The 15796-nt window shown below is 41.5% G+C and overlaps 1 protein-coding gene across 1 annotated transcript; it reads right to left on the minus strand.

Moving 5' to 3' along the window:
• Window positions 1-696: 696 nt before the first annotated feature.
• Window positions 697-15248, minus strand: ALOX5AP (arachidonate 5-lipoxygenase activating protein). Its single transcript, XM_060235172.1, has 5 exons — window positions 15152-15248; window positions 11879-11978; window positions 10969-11039; window positions 6522-6603; window positions 697-1508 (listed from the first exon to the last, which is right to left on the minus strand). Exons 1-5 carry the CDS (start codon window positions 15219-15221, stop codon window positions 1346-1348), a joined length of 486 nt encoding a protein of 161 aa, XP_060091155.1. The 5' UTR covers window positions 15222-15248; the 3' UTR covers window positions 697-1345.
• Window positions 15249-15796: the final 548 nt, after the last annotated feature.

A 15796-nucleotide genomic window follows, 5' to 3' on the forward strand; every position in this document is an offset into this window, starting at 1 on the left:
TGGCCCAATATACAAAAGTCCCTTCTGAACTTTTTATATTAAAAAACACTGTGTGAAACAACGGTGATGTCAGGAGGTGTGGCTAATATGCAAATGAATTCCTGCTTGTCTGTCTCCAGATTGCTACTCTCAAGGCAGTTTCCCCCTTCCTCCAAGAAGTCTACAGTCAGTTTTACCTTCTCTCTCAGCTAGAGATGTAGTTAAGAATCTGTCTCTCCTCTTTCCTATCAAGTGTGTTAATTCCTAAATAAACTTATATCTACTCTTTAATCAGACTGTGCACGGTTGCTGTATTAATTACTCTGCCAACAGTATCCTCCGAACCCACACTTTGAAAGAGCTCACTGATGACAAACAATAAATTATCTAGCATGAGTAGCTGTATATTCAGAATTAACAGTGCAATCCCAAGCAGAGTTACACTCTTCTAAGCCCACTGACTTCAACGGATTTGAAGGGAGTAACTCTATTTAGGATTTCACTGTAAAGTACATACCGTTCATAAATCATATCCATTCATAACATTACAGATCATCATCAACACTGAAACACTTGATTGCATGTATTGTTTTTGCTAAAAGCCAAAGATTGCATCCAACATTTTGAACATTGTTTGATCCAATAAAAGCTATTGTCTTTGACTTGTGTTCTAAGTAGCAGACTTTAGTGACAATAAGGATAAAGCAATAAACTAAGTAACTGCAAATTATTTTATTTAAAATACCATGCTCCATCAGCCAGGAAAAAAAAATACACAAATATATTTTATTCTTATTTGTATTTAAGTAATATGATAATGATAACCAGGGTGTAAGTGAATGCATACATTTCCATTAACTGTACAAAATGAAGCAGAATTTTCTAAGTCTGTTGAAGTAAAAGGGCTTAGAATGGTGGACTTCGGTTTAGGATGGCATTGCGTCTCTCTGCGGAGTCTGAGTTCCATTGAATATCAAAGAAACTGCAAATTCTTGATGAACACAATCACTTTGCTTTCATATCGTGTTTTAAAAATCTGATGCCAATGAAAAATTTTCCTTACATCTAACAATTCAGTGACCCAAACAAAGCAAGTTGCCATTTACAGAGAGGGGAACTATAATTTACTGGGACATATTACTCTCCTTCCAAAGACATGCCAAGTGCTTGCCATAAATAATTTTCTTGCAGAGAAAAAGCAGTGTTAAATCAAAACTACAAAGCCCTAAAGAGCATTAGATTTATGGCAATCTAAAAGGAGCTTTGCAGGTTCATTTCAAACATCTGCTTCTGGAAATCGATTGGCTGAGCACCCTGATCTCTTCCATTCTGCCTCCATCTCTTCCACCCCTTTTGCTGCGGAGATTTAAGGAATAAGCAGCAGTGGGGAGATGGTACTGGTCACCGTTTTTATATAAACCTGGAAGTCGCTTCCAAAAAAGAGGCCTAGGTAATAGTTGAGGATTCCAGCCACAGACATAAGGAAAAGAAACAATATGATGCGTTTTCCAAAAATGTAACCAGGAGTGCTGAGAGAAAGAAAAGAAAGAGCAAAGAAATGCATAAGGATGTATCGATTCAATGGAAGAGTGTTAATCCCCTCTATCTGTCATCAAGGTCAAATTAAATAGAGCTCAGATGTTCGGATTAATGGGGTCAAATTTTGCACTGATGTACATCTCCACAACACAATTAATTTCAAGCGAGCAGTGCAGGTGTAAATCAGCACAGAAAATTTGGCGCTCCTTGCAAAATTTATGCATCAGTAATCAAGAACATTCCATTTAAAATATACATATATCTTATCCCAGCTATTAAAAATGATGGCACCTGATTAGATCAGAAGCAAAATTCAATAGGCTTGCAGTTTTAATCTGTGGGGCTAAATAGTAGAAGCTGACTACCAATCCTCAGCACCAGCTTAAAGGCTTCTCCAATGTGGAGAAGCTGAAGAGTGTTGAGTTGGATGAAAGAGGGCCAGTTCATGTTTTGCAAAGTCCATGCGGGGAACACACAGAGCATCAGCAGATGCAGTCATGGAGTTCTGTGATAGGAACTAATTTTCATTTTCAGGTATGTGGGAGCCCAATTCAGAAGAGAAGAAGAGGAGGAGATTGGATTTATACCTCACACTTCAGTTGGAGTCTCAGAGCAGTTTATAATCTCTTTTCCCTCCCCACAACAGACACCCTGTGAAGTATGGAGGGGCTGAGAGAGCTTTAACAGAAACTGCTCTTGAGAGAACAGCTCTGACAGAGTTATGACTGACCCAAGGTCACTCCACTAGTTGCATGTGGAAGAGTGGGGAATCAAATCCATCTCTCTCAGATAAGAGTCTGTGCACTTAACTACCACACCAAACTGACTCTCAGACTAAGTTCCATATTGGTAGCACTTAAAGATGTGCTGATGCAGTGCCCAACTAGTGCTGTACTGGTGTAAATCCAATGACAGTGTGCCTTTGCTGGAATAAGAGTGGGTGACACCTGGGAAATTTTTTTGGGGAAAAAGGGCTTAGTCAGTATCTTAAGCTCCCTTCACCTCCACGAAATATGATGGCCAAAAAGCTAGCCAGTGAAAATTCTCAAAGATAATTCAACTGGAGAGTTGAAAACCCCTGTTTCCCTCTGCCTCTTACCATGTCTATGCACCTACAAGCACAGCTTAGGATACCAGCATAAATCTGCAGCAAAATTTACAGCTCTTTTAAAATTTACAGCTCTTTTAAATACTGTATGAAGAAGAAGACTGCAGATTTATACCCCACCCTTCTCTCTGAATCAGAGACTCAGAATGGCTTACAATCTCCTTTATCTTCTTCCGCCACAACAGACACCCTGTGAGGTGGGTGGGGCTGAGAGGGCTCTCATAGCAGCTGCCCTTTCAAGGACATCCTCCGACAGAGCTATGGCTGACCCAAGGCCATTCCAGCAGCTGTAAGTGGAGGAGTGGGGAATAAAACCTGGTTCTCCCAGATAAGATTCTGCACACTTAACCAGTACACCAAACTGGCTCTCTTTTAAAACTCTGGACTTGACCCTTATAAATCCTGGACTTGACCCTTATATCTCCCTTGATTGGGCAGGCAGCATGGAATACACCTCTCTGGCCTTATTTATTTATTTGGATATTTATAACCCACTTTTTGCCCCAGCAAGGATCCAAAGTAGCTTGCAAAATAACTTTCCTTTCCTCTATTTTGTCTTCATAACAGCCCTGAGAGGAAGGTTAGGCTGAGTGTGTATGACTGGCCCCAGCAACCTTCCACAGCACAGCTGGGGATATGAACCTGGTTCCCCCAGATCCTAGTCCAATACTGAACCACTACACCATGTTGGCTCACACTTTGCACAATTGGTCTCTCTGCTGCTATCACTTTACATATACTAGCTCTTTATTGGCCCAAGAAACCTTCCTCCCTACTAGTGGCTAGTTGTGTCTGTCTCCCACACAGGGAGCACAAGGTAAGTATGCACAGTGCAGAAAGAGAGATATGCTGGCAAAACATCACCATGATGTTAGGCTGGTGTCATCCCATATGCAAGTGGGGGAAACAGGGTCTACACTCTCATTTCTGTATGACTACCAGGCACTCCAACCATTGATACTGCTGGCCCACACCTCTTTTCCCTTGGGGGCAGGGGCAGATTGGCCATTAAGGACACTGGGAAAAGTCCTGGGGATCAGTTGTCTGGGACCTGCCCCCTTGCCAGGGTCACCCCAGCCCCAAGTGTGGGGTGGCCATTTCCCCATGCAATATAGGAAGCAGCTGACCTAAGTCATTAGACAGAGCCCTGCTTGGAGTGACAAAGAAGGCATGTGGCCTGGTCAAGTCCCATGAAGAGTAGGGAAGGAAGGGTATAGCTTGTCCTTGTCCTGCATGGGGCAGGAAAGGCCAAGCCCTGCATGTCCCTCAGAAGAAGGCACCTGATCTGACTGAGGTTGGCATGGCAAAGGAGATGCTTTTTTGGTCAACTCCTGAGTGGTGAAGGAGGCATTTGGCCCAGCTGAATGCCATGTTGCACAGCAGGGAAGGAGATGCCTAGCCAGAGCCCACAGGGAAGGAGGCACATGGCTCTGGCAAGCCTTACATGGCCCGGCTGAACCCTGCTCAGCCCAGGAAAGAAGGCACAAAGCATGCCTGAACCACACATAGTGGAGCTGCCCAGTTGAGCTGTGTGCAATGTAGGGCCTGGTGGGGCAGGATCTTTCTCCATCTCTCCTTCCTTTTTTTTCTTTTGGGGGAGGTCTTTTCCAGAGCCATTTTGCCCTTTCAGTCTACCCTTGCCTTAGCCCAAACAGAAACTGCAGATGGAGTTCCAATACAAGTCTATAAATGATGGAGAAGCATTGGCCCAATTACTATGTTATCTCACCAAACAAGTTCACCCCACCATGTTGAAATTCTCAAGGTGGAGGGAGGAAGTGTAGATCCTGGGAGAGAACTATGTAGTGTGTGTTTCCCTTGCTTTTCATTGCTGCTGCAGGACATTCATTGATTTTATTTATTGACTTCATTTATACTCTACTTTTTCCTCCAATGGGAGCCCAAAGTGGCTTGAAAAACTCTTCAGTTCTCCATTTTATCCACCTTGTGAGGGAAGTTAGGCTGAGAGTGTGTGACTGGCCCAAGATCACCCAGCAAGCTTCCATGGCAGAGTGAGGGTTCAAACCTGCATCTCTCAGATCCCAGTTCAACACTCTGGCCACTGCAGTATACTGGGTTTTGGCTCTTTACAGGCTGTCCTCCAATAGGTGTAATTGGCAGGACAGACCCCCATTCATATAACATGACTAACAGCTGCAGTGACCAGTGTACACACAACTGTTCCTGCTACATAGATGTACTGCTCTTGTTCTATGCTGGTTCTGCAACATTGCAAGGTTATCTATCTGACAGCAGTTTGACCACCACAGTTGTTCCTCTCAGGGGCATGCAGTGATGGGGACACCTCTGAATTGAATTGTCTGTTAAGGCAGCTTTCCAATGCACAGAATCCTTGCTAAAACCAAAGAGATGGCCAGCTCATTCATCTGACTTGTTTTCTGATATTCTTCAATAAATGTTTTCACACTTGGATCTCTGATTGGAGTTTGGTAGACAGAGACTGATTCCCTAGTATTTATTAGCTCACAATGGGAAGGGGACTTGAGGGCCAAATGCTGTCATCACATATGTACTTTAGCAAGAAGGGAGCTGCAGGATCCTTAGATCTCACAATCCCCCATTCACAGTGGGTTGTGGCAGTATGATGTCATGGAGACATGCCTGCATAGGTATGTGTTAGTTGGTTACTTTCATATATGGTTGGATTCGGGGTGTCATATCCAGTGTGGTGTAGTGGTTAAGTGTGTGGACTCTTATCTGCGAGAACTGGGTTTGATTCCCCACTCCTCCACTTGGAATGACCTAGGGTCAGTCATAGCTCTCACAGAACTGTCCTTGAAAGAGCAGCTTTTGTGAGAGCTCTCTCAGCCACACCTACCTCATAGAGTTTCTGTTGTGGGGGAGGGAGGTAAAGGAGATTGTAAGTTGCTCTGAGACTCTGAGATTCAGAGTGAAGGGCTGGATGAAAATCCAATATCTTCCTCCTCTTCCTCCTCTATGGTTGGCAGATGTAGGCAGTGTTGCTATGGTCCCCAGTGTGATTGCTATACTTGTGGCTCTTTGGAACTGGGTTTTTTGAAGGTTAAAAAACCCTTTTCCATATTGAGAGAGCACAGAATAATGAATAGTGACATAGCTCCACACTAGCACCAGGGATATGTTGGGGTCCAGGGCATAGGATGGTACTGCCTGAATCCTTTGGGTGTGTGGCTAAAACATATCTTCCGCACCCCCAATTAAGAATGTTTACAACCAGTGCAGTCTTTGTAGTGTTCAGTTTTTGAGAATGAGAATTACAATGGAAGCAAAGCTGGAGAGCCTAGACCATAGTCCACTGGTGTGCGTTAAATATAAAAAGCAAGAGCATATACACAAGATAACATGACAGGGGTGGCCAACGGTAGCTCTCCAGATGTTTTTTGCCTACAACTCCCATCAGCCCCAGCCAGCATGGCCAATGGCTGGGGCTGATGGGAGTTGTAGGCAAAAAAACATCTGGAGAGCTACCATTGGCCACCCCTGACATCCGAGGTAGAACTAAGCTCTGTTAAGCAATTTACCCTCTTGCTTAAAAGAACAGATAACCAAATCAAAACTTTTAGAAATTTCACAAAACCAACATTGGACCAGAAGTATCACACAATCAGGAGAGGTGGGAGTTTTCATGCTATGGAGAAAAAACCAATAGAAAAAGCCATGAGAAAAATTATTTTCTCATCTTTTCATATCACAAAATCCACAGGGATTTATAATGTTCTTCATATATCTCTCACTTGGTGGTCTTCTATATGATGGGAAAAATAAAGCAGAATTGGCCCAATAAACTGAGAGAATCTAGAACATGGCATGATTATGGTGCAAACAAAGAAATGTAAAAATGGGTGGCCACCTGATAACTTAAAATGTTTTGAGAAGATATAAACTGAGAAGTTACCTCTGTGTCCTTTCTCCCAAATAGCCAACAAAATACTTCTGTCTCACAAACAAGTACATCAAACCAGCAAAGGCAGCAGGAGCTAAAGAGAAGAAAAACCAACAGTTTTTAGATCTCTAACAAACTGTATCCAGTTTCCAACCTGTTTTAAATAATGTGGATTAGAACCAAAGATCTGAGAGAATGAAGGTTAAGAAAAACAGTTCAATGTCCTGGAATATCAGAAACCTAGTCAATCTAATTAATTTTGCTGAATTAAGACACATTCCTGAAATGTTCTTCTTTGTTGATACAGAAAAGGCATTAGATAGATATGACTGGCCTTTCTTGGACTCGGCTTTAATGGCCTTTGGCCTGGAATGATGTATTTTGCAGATGGGTCAAAATACTATATAAAGCTCCAAGAGACAGAATTGTAATTGGTGGTGGATCTTCCACCTTCTTCAGTTTGGAGAGAGGAGTGAGCAGGGCTTTTTTTTTTAGCAGGAACGCAGTTCCAGCTGGCCTGGTGTCAGGGGGTGTGGCATAATATGCAAATGAGTTCATGCTGGACTTTTTCTACAAAAAAAGCCCTGAAAGTGAGACATGGTTGCCCACTGTCACTGCTATTGTTTAATACAACGATTGAAATGTTAGCAATAGCAGTGCGGCAGCATCAAGGAATTAAAGCATCAAGTTCCAAGAAAATACCACAAAATTGTTATTGTAACAAAACAATTGTAATTGTTATTGTAACAAAATTGTTATTGTATGCTGACGATATTGTTTTTACTTTTCATGCTCCTAAGAGTTGAGTGCAGAATTTAAATCAAATAATAATGCAATCTCTGGGTAGAAGAAGAAGAGGAATTGCAGATTTATATCCCGCCTTTCTCCCTGAATCAGAGACTCAGAGCGGCTTACAATCTTCTATGTCTTCTCCCCTCACAACAGACACCCTGTGAGGTGGGTGGGGCTGGAGAGGGCTCTCACAGCAGCTGCCCTTTCAAGGACAACCTCTGCCAGAGCTATGGCTGACCCAAGGCCATTCCAGCAGGTGCAAGTGGAGGAGTGGGGAATCAAACCTGGTTCTCCCAGATAAGAGTCCGCACACTTAACCACTACACCAAACTGGATTAATAACTGTCAGTGCTAATGTGAGTGGGACTAACAAAACTAGATAAGAGCAGGATAACTGAAGCAATCCATTCACCTAGGAATAGTAATAAAATATTATTATTTTTAGGCATTTTAATCACTAGTAAATTGGATCATATGATGGAACAAAATTTATGGCCAATAATTAAGAAAATGGAAAATGATTTTAAAATTGGACCAAATATAAATTGTCTAGGCTAGGATGTATTGTTATCAGTAAAATGAAAAGCCTATCTAGGTTTCTATTTATAATTATGGCACTACCTTTATTAGTTAATCAGGCAATGCTAAACAAAATCCAGCAAATAATGAATAATTTCATTTGGGAAAACAAAAAATCCTAGAATCAAAAAATGCATTTTACAATATACTTGGGAGAATGGTGGCATTCTGTACCAAGTGTTGAAAGGTGGCATTCTGTACCAAGTTTGGGGAGGGATGGTTGCTCAGTGGTAGAGCATCTGTTTGGTAAGCAGAAGATCCCAGGTTCAATCCCTGGCATCTCCAACTAAAAAGGGTCCAGGCAAATAGCATGAAAAACCTCAGCTTGAGACCTTGGAGAGCTGCTGCTAGTCTGAGTAGACAATACTGACTTTGATGGTCTGAGGGTCTGATTCAGCATATAGCAACTTCATATATGTTCATATATGTTCAAGGTACAATTGGCTTCTAAACTCTCTGACTTCATTAACAGGTTTAGATTGGATGAGACAAAGAATTTGGGGATTAGTGCAGTATGGTCTTGCTTGCTCATAGGACAACTGGATCTGGAAATATAATAAGCAAAGGAGAAAGCAAAATACTAAGCATATCTATATGGCATTAATGAAAACATGGAATAAATGCAGGAAAAAATAGGATTGATTAACTCCTCTTACATGCCAATATTCCAACCAATGCTCCCTGTAAACTGTGGAGTCTCTTGAGCAAAAATTCTCCTTTATGAGCTACTGGCATTAAAGTTGTGAGCAACTTCATTCATTAGTTTGTTCTGAGGCCATTTTCCTGAGCTAAGACAAAAATGTGTGAGCTGGAGGCTAAAAAATTATGAGCTAGCTCACACTAACTCAGCTTAAAGGAAACACTGATTCTGACATAACTAATTTGCAAAGCCCTTCAAACAGAAGATTTCAGAGTATGGATGAGTTTGAAACTGACTATTACTTCTGATTTTCTTCATTACCATGCTATTAAAATTCTATGAAGAACTTCAATGTGAGGCTGGAGAAATTCCAATAACTGCCCCCCCCCCGCAATATCTCAAAATTTTGTTCAGTATAGGCAACCCCTAAACAGATTTGAACCAATTTTAGATCAAAGAGAACTGCACAAGATAATTAGTAGGTAGCATTTATTAATGGGATTTTGGTAGATTCAGAAACTAAAAATACAACATTAAAAAGGTGGGGAAAAGACAAGAAGTTATACCTGAGGAGCTATACAGGGACATAGCTAAAGTATCAGCTAACACTGCTAAAAAAGTAACAGCTAATACAAGCCTAAGAGAAAATGTTATTAAGATATGTATAGGTAGTATCCCTAGGATATCAGCAGAAAAGTCTAAATTGTATTAGCAACATAACAAGGAGACTGGGACTTCTCTTCATATATGGTGATATATGAAGTGCAAAAATTTGGTGCAAAAAGTTTGGAACAACATACTCAAATAAACTAATAGTATCCTGAATTGTAAATTACCATTCTACCTTAATGGGGTTCTACTAAATATTCTACCAAATAGCCTCCATGAAGGGGAGAAACACTTAGCTAAGAATTTATTAATTGCAACAAGACCACTGCTTGCACAGTATGGGAAGCAGCCATACTTGCCAAGTCTAGATGAGTGGGCATGTGAAGTATGGTATGTAACTTTAAGGAATAAAATAACAGTATGGAAGAGAATCTGCAAAGGGGGGGGGGGGAAGGGCTCTCAGGAATTGTTTGTCAAACAGTGGAATCCATTTATAAGGGACTGGAATAGACTCAGGCCAAAACAGCAGGTTAAAGAAACTATTCTAAGATATATTTAATGATTTGACTACATGTCAGTAGGAGTAGATGGATATATTTTAGCAAGCACTGTGTTTAATCTGTTAATCTGTTTAATCTGTTCTATTTGTGATCTTCATTTGTGATTAATGTAGCTTCATGATTACTGTAATAAGGACTTTTTCTATTACAGAGGGTATTATAGAAGTAAAAGGGAAGAGGAGGGGAGAAAGAAAGAGAGAAAGAGAGAGAGTGCAAATAGTTAGAATCAACAATGTCTGGTGTACACAGAAGAAGAGTCCTGAGTCTGCTTGCGGAGAGGGCGGGATATAAATCAAATGTAATAAATAAATAAAGATAAATAAATAAGACCCTACAGCAAATTAATTACTTTGCCATAACAAATATACTGAATTTCATTCTCACTCAAATCCCACCTTGAGAGTCCTAAATTCATGTTCCTTGGAAATGTTTCTGAAAGAGACCTATTTCACACAGTTACCATGAAGAGGAGATACTGTTACCCATCCATAGGAGCAGAGTTGATGAGTAATCTCAATAGATAGACTTGATTTAGAAAACTATTCCACTGTGAAACCTCTGATCAGGATTTACATTGTAATACATTTTGAGTTGCCAGTTTTTTCCAGGCAGTGTCACTGTCTGACAAGCAGAAATTCAGGAGGTAAAGCCCCCCCCCCCTCATATATAGATCCACTGAGGCGAAAGTCTTCACCTGTTCAGTGTCTATGAAATAGCTAAAAGGAACATTTATTTATTTATTTCTGTGGATTTATATTCCGCCCTTTCCCAACTTGGGCTCAGGGCATACTCCAACATATCAAACAGTAAAATCAATACTTACACTATTACAGTAAAGCAGTAAAACAGTTAAACAATTAAAAACATTAAAAAGTAAAACAGTTAAGCCAGCAACAGCGTGGATAGTGTGGATACTTAAATACACAGCCTGGTGACCAAAGATGCCAACTATATCGGCCCGATTTTCTCCTCAGTCCAGATGGTAATTGGTATTGGTAGTCGGTGGTATCAGTGTTGTCAGTGTTGGGAGGCCAGTTAGATGGTATAGCAAGATATTCCATACCATTGGCAATCCTAAATCGATTTTACTCAGTAACGAAAACCATTCATCCTCACACTATATCTCTTCCCTTTCCTTCACTTTTGTAGAGAAACCTGCTTGGTCCCATTGCTCAAGATCAAAGCAGGTATCTTTCAAAAGGAAAATGCAGTCTTGCCTTTTGCCCTCAACATCAGAAAGGTAATACAAGAGCCAGAGAGAGTAAGCTGAATACATTACCTTGGCTACAAAGCAAACCAGCACACCAAAGGACAGCAAGAAAGGTAGGGTAGGCGTCTCTGCAGTTTTGGCTAGGAAAAGAAAAGATTCTTTGATAAAGGGATACCATCATAATTAGGATTTTAACATTATATCTCCATATAATTTAAACATAAGTTTAAAAGCTTGCATATGTAAGAGGAGTTTAATGCAGAATCAGAAAGGTACCAATTTCAAATGACACTGGCATAAAAATACCCTCCCATTGCAATTATGAATGGCAATTGTTTGGATTTTTTAGATGTGCAAGCAAGATGGTAGATTTCTGCTGCCATCCTTTCTCCCCTCCCCCGCCAAATAAGGTGACCAGACAATGCTGGACATGGCAGGAGAGAACAGGGGCAAACCCCATCTGTGTGGTTCAGTGTTATTGGGTTTCTTGAACTCTCACAAGATTACTTCCTCTCATGGGAGTTCTGGCCACCATTTTTTGATAGCCCTGGCAACTGATAACCAAATTCTCACAAGCAGCAACCTCATGATAGGAAAACTGGCATCTCCAGTTTGCCATCCTTCTTTAAAAGGGAGCTAAGTCAGATTTGGAAGCAAAAACAGCCTCAGGTCATCTCATTATACAGCCAGACCTTAACGGGAAGAAGGAGTGGTGTCTGTTTGTTCCAATAGCATTTATATCCCCTCTTTCTCCCAAACAAAATTAAAGAGACACAGTTCCCAGGTCTCTCCTCCAAATGTTCACAGTTAGATCCAGATTTATTTAGATTTGCAAAATGGCTTTACTATGAGCCTTCCAACCATACCCTGGCTGGCTGGCTTGAAGTATCTCTTTAGTAAAGGCAATTGTTCTGTATGGATCAAAAATACTGGATGCACCTATTGGATGCACTCTTCTTGAATGTGTGAGAACACTCACTTGGCAGTGAAGACCCGTTCAAAGGCAGATGGCCCACCTCGCTGAAGATTTTTCCCCATGTGATTCTTGCTTTCATGTTCTACTTTGCTTGCAAAAAAGGCTGTTAAGATTTAAAAACAAACAACCAAACATGGTTTATACTAACAGGGAAAGGAAGACACTTGGAAGATGTGCAGCAACTGACTAAATTTGGCTTTCAGCAGAATGTATCTTTTGTATTGGTGCACCACAGAACAGAAACAGTCTAATTTTTATCTATGGCAAGAGAAACAGGGCTGCAAAGCTTCCTTTCTTTGGTATATGAATCCAGTTTCAATTCATCAGACCTCTTAATGACTCTATTAAACAGATTAAGGGTGCACTCATACGGAGATGGCTCTCTGTTGTTCATTCATTGATGCTGTGAACATAGAAGCATTTGCAGAGGCAATGGAGTATCCACCTGGGGGTGGGGGGAGGAATTATCTGCTTTCCTCAGTATCCCCTCATGCTCACCATCATGCTGTCAACATTTTAAAAATCTTTCACATTGCCTTAAAAATCCACTTGCATTACCCAAAGTTAGCACATTTTTTCCCTTGTGTTCAGACATCTTTGTAAACATCCCACCACTGTCTTATATCTTCCCCTTTTCTCCCTCATCTCCCTGCCTCTTTTTCTTTTCCTATGCAGCCTAAAAAAGCTGGTATCATATCCTCCTTTTGCTTTATGCTCTCATGTAAGATTCACCAGATTGTCTCTTGACCCTTCGCATCTTTTTCCCCAGTGGGGAAAAACCTTCTTTTTGTGACATTCTTTTGATGTTTTCAGTTTTAAAATGTCAGGGCCAAGTGATTGAGCAAATAAATTATCTTTTCTGCTTCAGAGTTGCTGTTTGAGAGCCTCTCATGATTGACACAAGGATAAATGTATTGGAGCCAATGGGGCAACTTTCATGTAAATATAAATATAAGGATTTTGCATTTTTTGTATGTATTCCAAGGAAGAGAGGCAGAGTGAATAAGACTGCTGAAATGCTCCAATGCTTCAGTGACTGTACAAAAACAAAATAAAACAAAACACCTTCCTCTCCCCGAAAAAAACCGTCAGAAGGGAGGGAATCCATGAGGGGAAGTCTGAACTGAAATCACCAATAGCGAGATCAGCAGAAGCTGCAACAAGCATGAAAATGTGAAAGGAGGATGCAGTCTGAAAAACCCCAAGCTTTTTGCCATTTAAAAAAAACAAAATAAAACCAAGAAGTTGTATATTGTTAAGTGTTAACCTAACTGCTGCTACTGGATACCCTGGAAAACCCAGAGTGGGATACTCTCTGGACCAGGTTTTGGCACTTAACTCTGCAACCTCCTCAAAGGACATGTTACACACAACAATGTATATAAATTTTGCCATATAAAGCCAAAATGTGTGTTTGTCTTAGAAAAAAGAGAAGTAGCTTTAAAGTGGAGTTTTGAAGGGGAAAAAGTGGAGGGAGTAGGTGCGTCACAACCCTTTCTTCACTTGCCAGTTCTCTCTGAGAGCCAGTTTGGTGTAGTGGTTAAGTGCATGGACTCTTATCTGGGAGAACCGGGTTTGATTCCCCACTCCTCCACTTGCACCTGCTGGAATGGCCTTGGGGCAGCCATAGCTCTGGCAGAGGTTGTCCTTGAAAGGGCAGCTGCTGTGAGAGCCCTCTCCAGCCCCACCCACCTCACAGGGTGTCTGTTGTGGGGGAGGAAGGTAAAGGAGATTGTGAGCCGCTCTGAGACTCTTCGGAGTGGAGGGCGGGATATAAATCCAATATCATCATCTTCTTCTTATAATAATTTTCTCTCCTTGCAGTTTTTTCTACACATGCCGGGCCAAAAAGTACAGAAATATGCAGTTTAAAGAGTGTGTGTGTGTGTGTGTAAAATGCATAAAGTGGTGATTGGAGTAGAGAAAACCACTGCTTCCACTTTCCCATTCAAAATTTTCCCCCACCAAAGAAATGTTCTAAAAATTAGCATTGATATTCCATTACAGGTGTTTGTGGCCCTAAGAGCATTTGCACAACACAGTTGGGGTTAACTTTCCCCCAAAGGCAATGGGTTGGCAGCTTTGGGTTGGGAAATGGGAGATTTCAACATAGAATCTGGAGAGGGAGTTCAGCAGGATATAATGCCACAGAGTCCACCCCTCCCCCATTTTTTCTTGGGAAACTGATCTCTGCAGTCCGAAGTTCAATAGTCATTCTAGGAAATCTCTAGGTCCCATATGGAGGTTTGTAACCCTAAGAAGTGCTTTTTCTGTTATGGATTTTTTTTCATTGAAGGATTAACAAGCAATGTGGAAACACCTCCCCATCTTTTTTATACAAAAAGGGGTGAAAACACTTCCCCTCCCCTCTTTTGGCAAATCTGCTAACTCCCATTCACATCCTGCTAAATTCAGGGATTAGACTAGAGGACCCAAAAACTACCAGCCAATTTATTCACAACTTGTTGCATCACTGTGAACATCCTCGTTGTAACCTTCCTTTGCCCTTTTAGCCATGCCAGCCTCCGAGTGGGGCCTGGGGGGGATCACCCAGAACTACAGCTTATCCCCAGGCTACAGAGATCAATTCCCCTAGAGAAAATGGATGCTTGGGGTGGGGGTAGACTCTTTAAGGCATCATATCCCACTGAGGTCCCTGTCCTCCCAGCCTACATCCCCAAACCTCCAGGAGTTTCCCAACCTGGATCTAGCAATCTTGACCACCACCCCTCCTCTGGTGGCTGGGGGCAAGGGGGACCTGGTAATCCTATCATGCAGCTGTGTGAGAGGATCTGTGAACTAGGCTGAGGGCATATTGGGATATTTTTAAAAGCTCATTGCTTCCTGAATGCACGTTCTCTCTCTCTCTCACACACACACACACCTCCCTACTTGTATGGCTCAGCACACGACTTGGTAATCTAGGAATCTGCAGCTAGATCAACTCCTGCATATTAAACTATTTTGGCTTCTCTTGAATAGAGGAGCAAACAGTTCCTTTGCAGCCAGTAGCTAGTTATATGCAAGCTTCTTCCATTCCAGTTCCCAGTAACCACATTCAAGTTAACTCCATGTATCCAGACTATGGAGCATAATCATGACTAGAAAATTCATACAACCTACAAAGAAGGAAAGGATTCTGAGAGAAACTCTGACACGAGATTGCTGCAACTTCACACATACACACAAGCATGAAAACATGGTTGATGTGGATACCCTACAGTCAACAAGCATTTATTCCTCACCCTGCTCCCAAATGCACCATTTGTCTCTTACCGTTTTGGATGACACTTAAAAGAGTAACAATGACCAGAAGGACAAAGCTTCCCACCACTTCTTGGTCCATGTTGGCAGCAGGCTGGAGAGGATTTCTCTGCTCAGCTATTTTTTAGCAACTCTGTAAGACAAACCACAGAAAGAGGAAGTGATCTTCTTCCTTATCTTGCACCATGGAACATTCCTGATACCTTCACAGCTAGACTACATGAGATCAATGCTATATCATTTTCTTTCTTTTTTTGGCATTTTTGCATTTTTATATGCATGTGTGTGTGTGTGAATGAGTGTGAGCGTGTGCTTGTGCATACACCTGGAAGACATGACGACCTCTGGTGATGCTAAATAATAATAATAATACTTTTTATTTGTACCCCGCCCTCCCCACCTGCTCCTGCCTCCCAACTTCTGGTGTTCCAGAGAAGTCTCCCATCCAAGTACTTGCAAGAGTCAGCCCTCCTTAGCTTCTGAGATCTGACAAGATTGGGCTTACCAGTGCTATAGTCTGATGTGCTTTCAGTCAACTGAATGTATTGGTTGCACATATCTGTCATTTGGGGAGAGGCTGTGCTCGTATTTGTCTTAAGCATATGTATTGCTTAGAAGGGCAGAGCTAGAGTTGGTGGTGGAAAGTGTTGTCAAGTC

This window comes from Heteronotia binoei, chromosome 3, assembly GCF_032191835.1.
Source record: "Heteronotia binoei isolate CCM8104 ecotype False Entrance Well chromosome 3, APGP_CSIRO_Hbin_v1, whole genome shotgun sequence".
Classification (NCBI taxonomy): Eukaryota; Metazoa; Chordata; class Lepidosauria; order Squamata; family Gekkonidae; genus Heteronotia; species Heteronotia binoei.

Coding starts and splice junctions, on each gene's coding strand:
- ALOX5AP (XM_060235172.1), bottom strand. CDS start 15,221: ATGGACCAAGAAGTGGTGGGAAGCTTTGTCCTTCTGGTCATTGTTACT. Junction 11,040..11,878: donor GAACGGGTCTTCACTGCCAA/GTGAGTGTTCTC, acceptor TTCTTTTCCTAG/CCAAAACTGCAGAGACGCCT. Junction 1,509..6,521: donor TTGGGAGAAAGGACACAGAG/GTAACTTCTCAG, acceptor TCTTTCTCTCAG/CACTCCTGGTTACATTTTTG.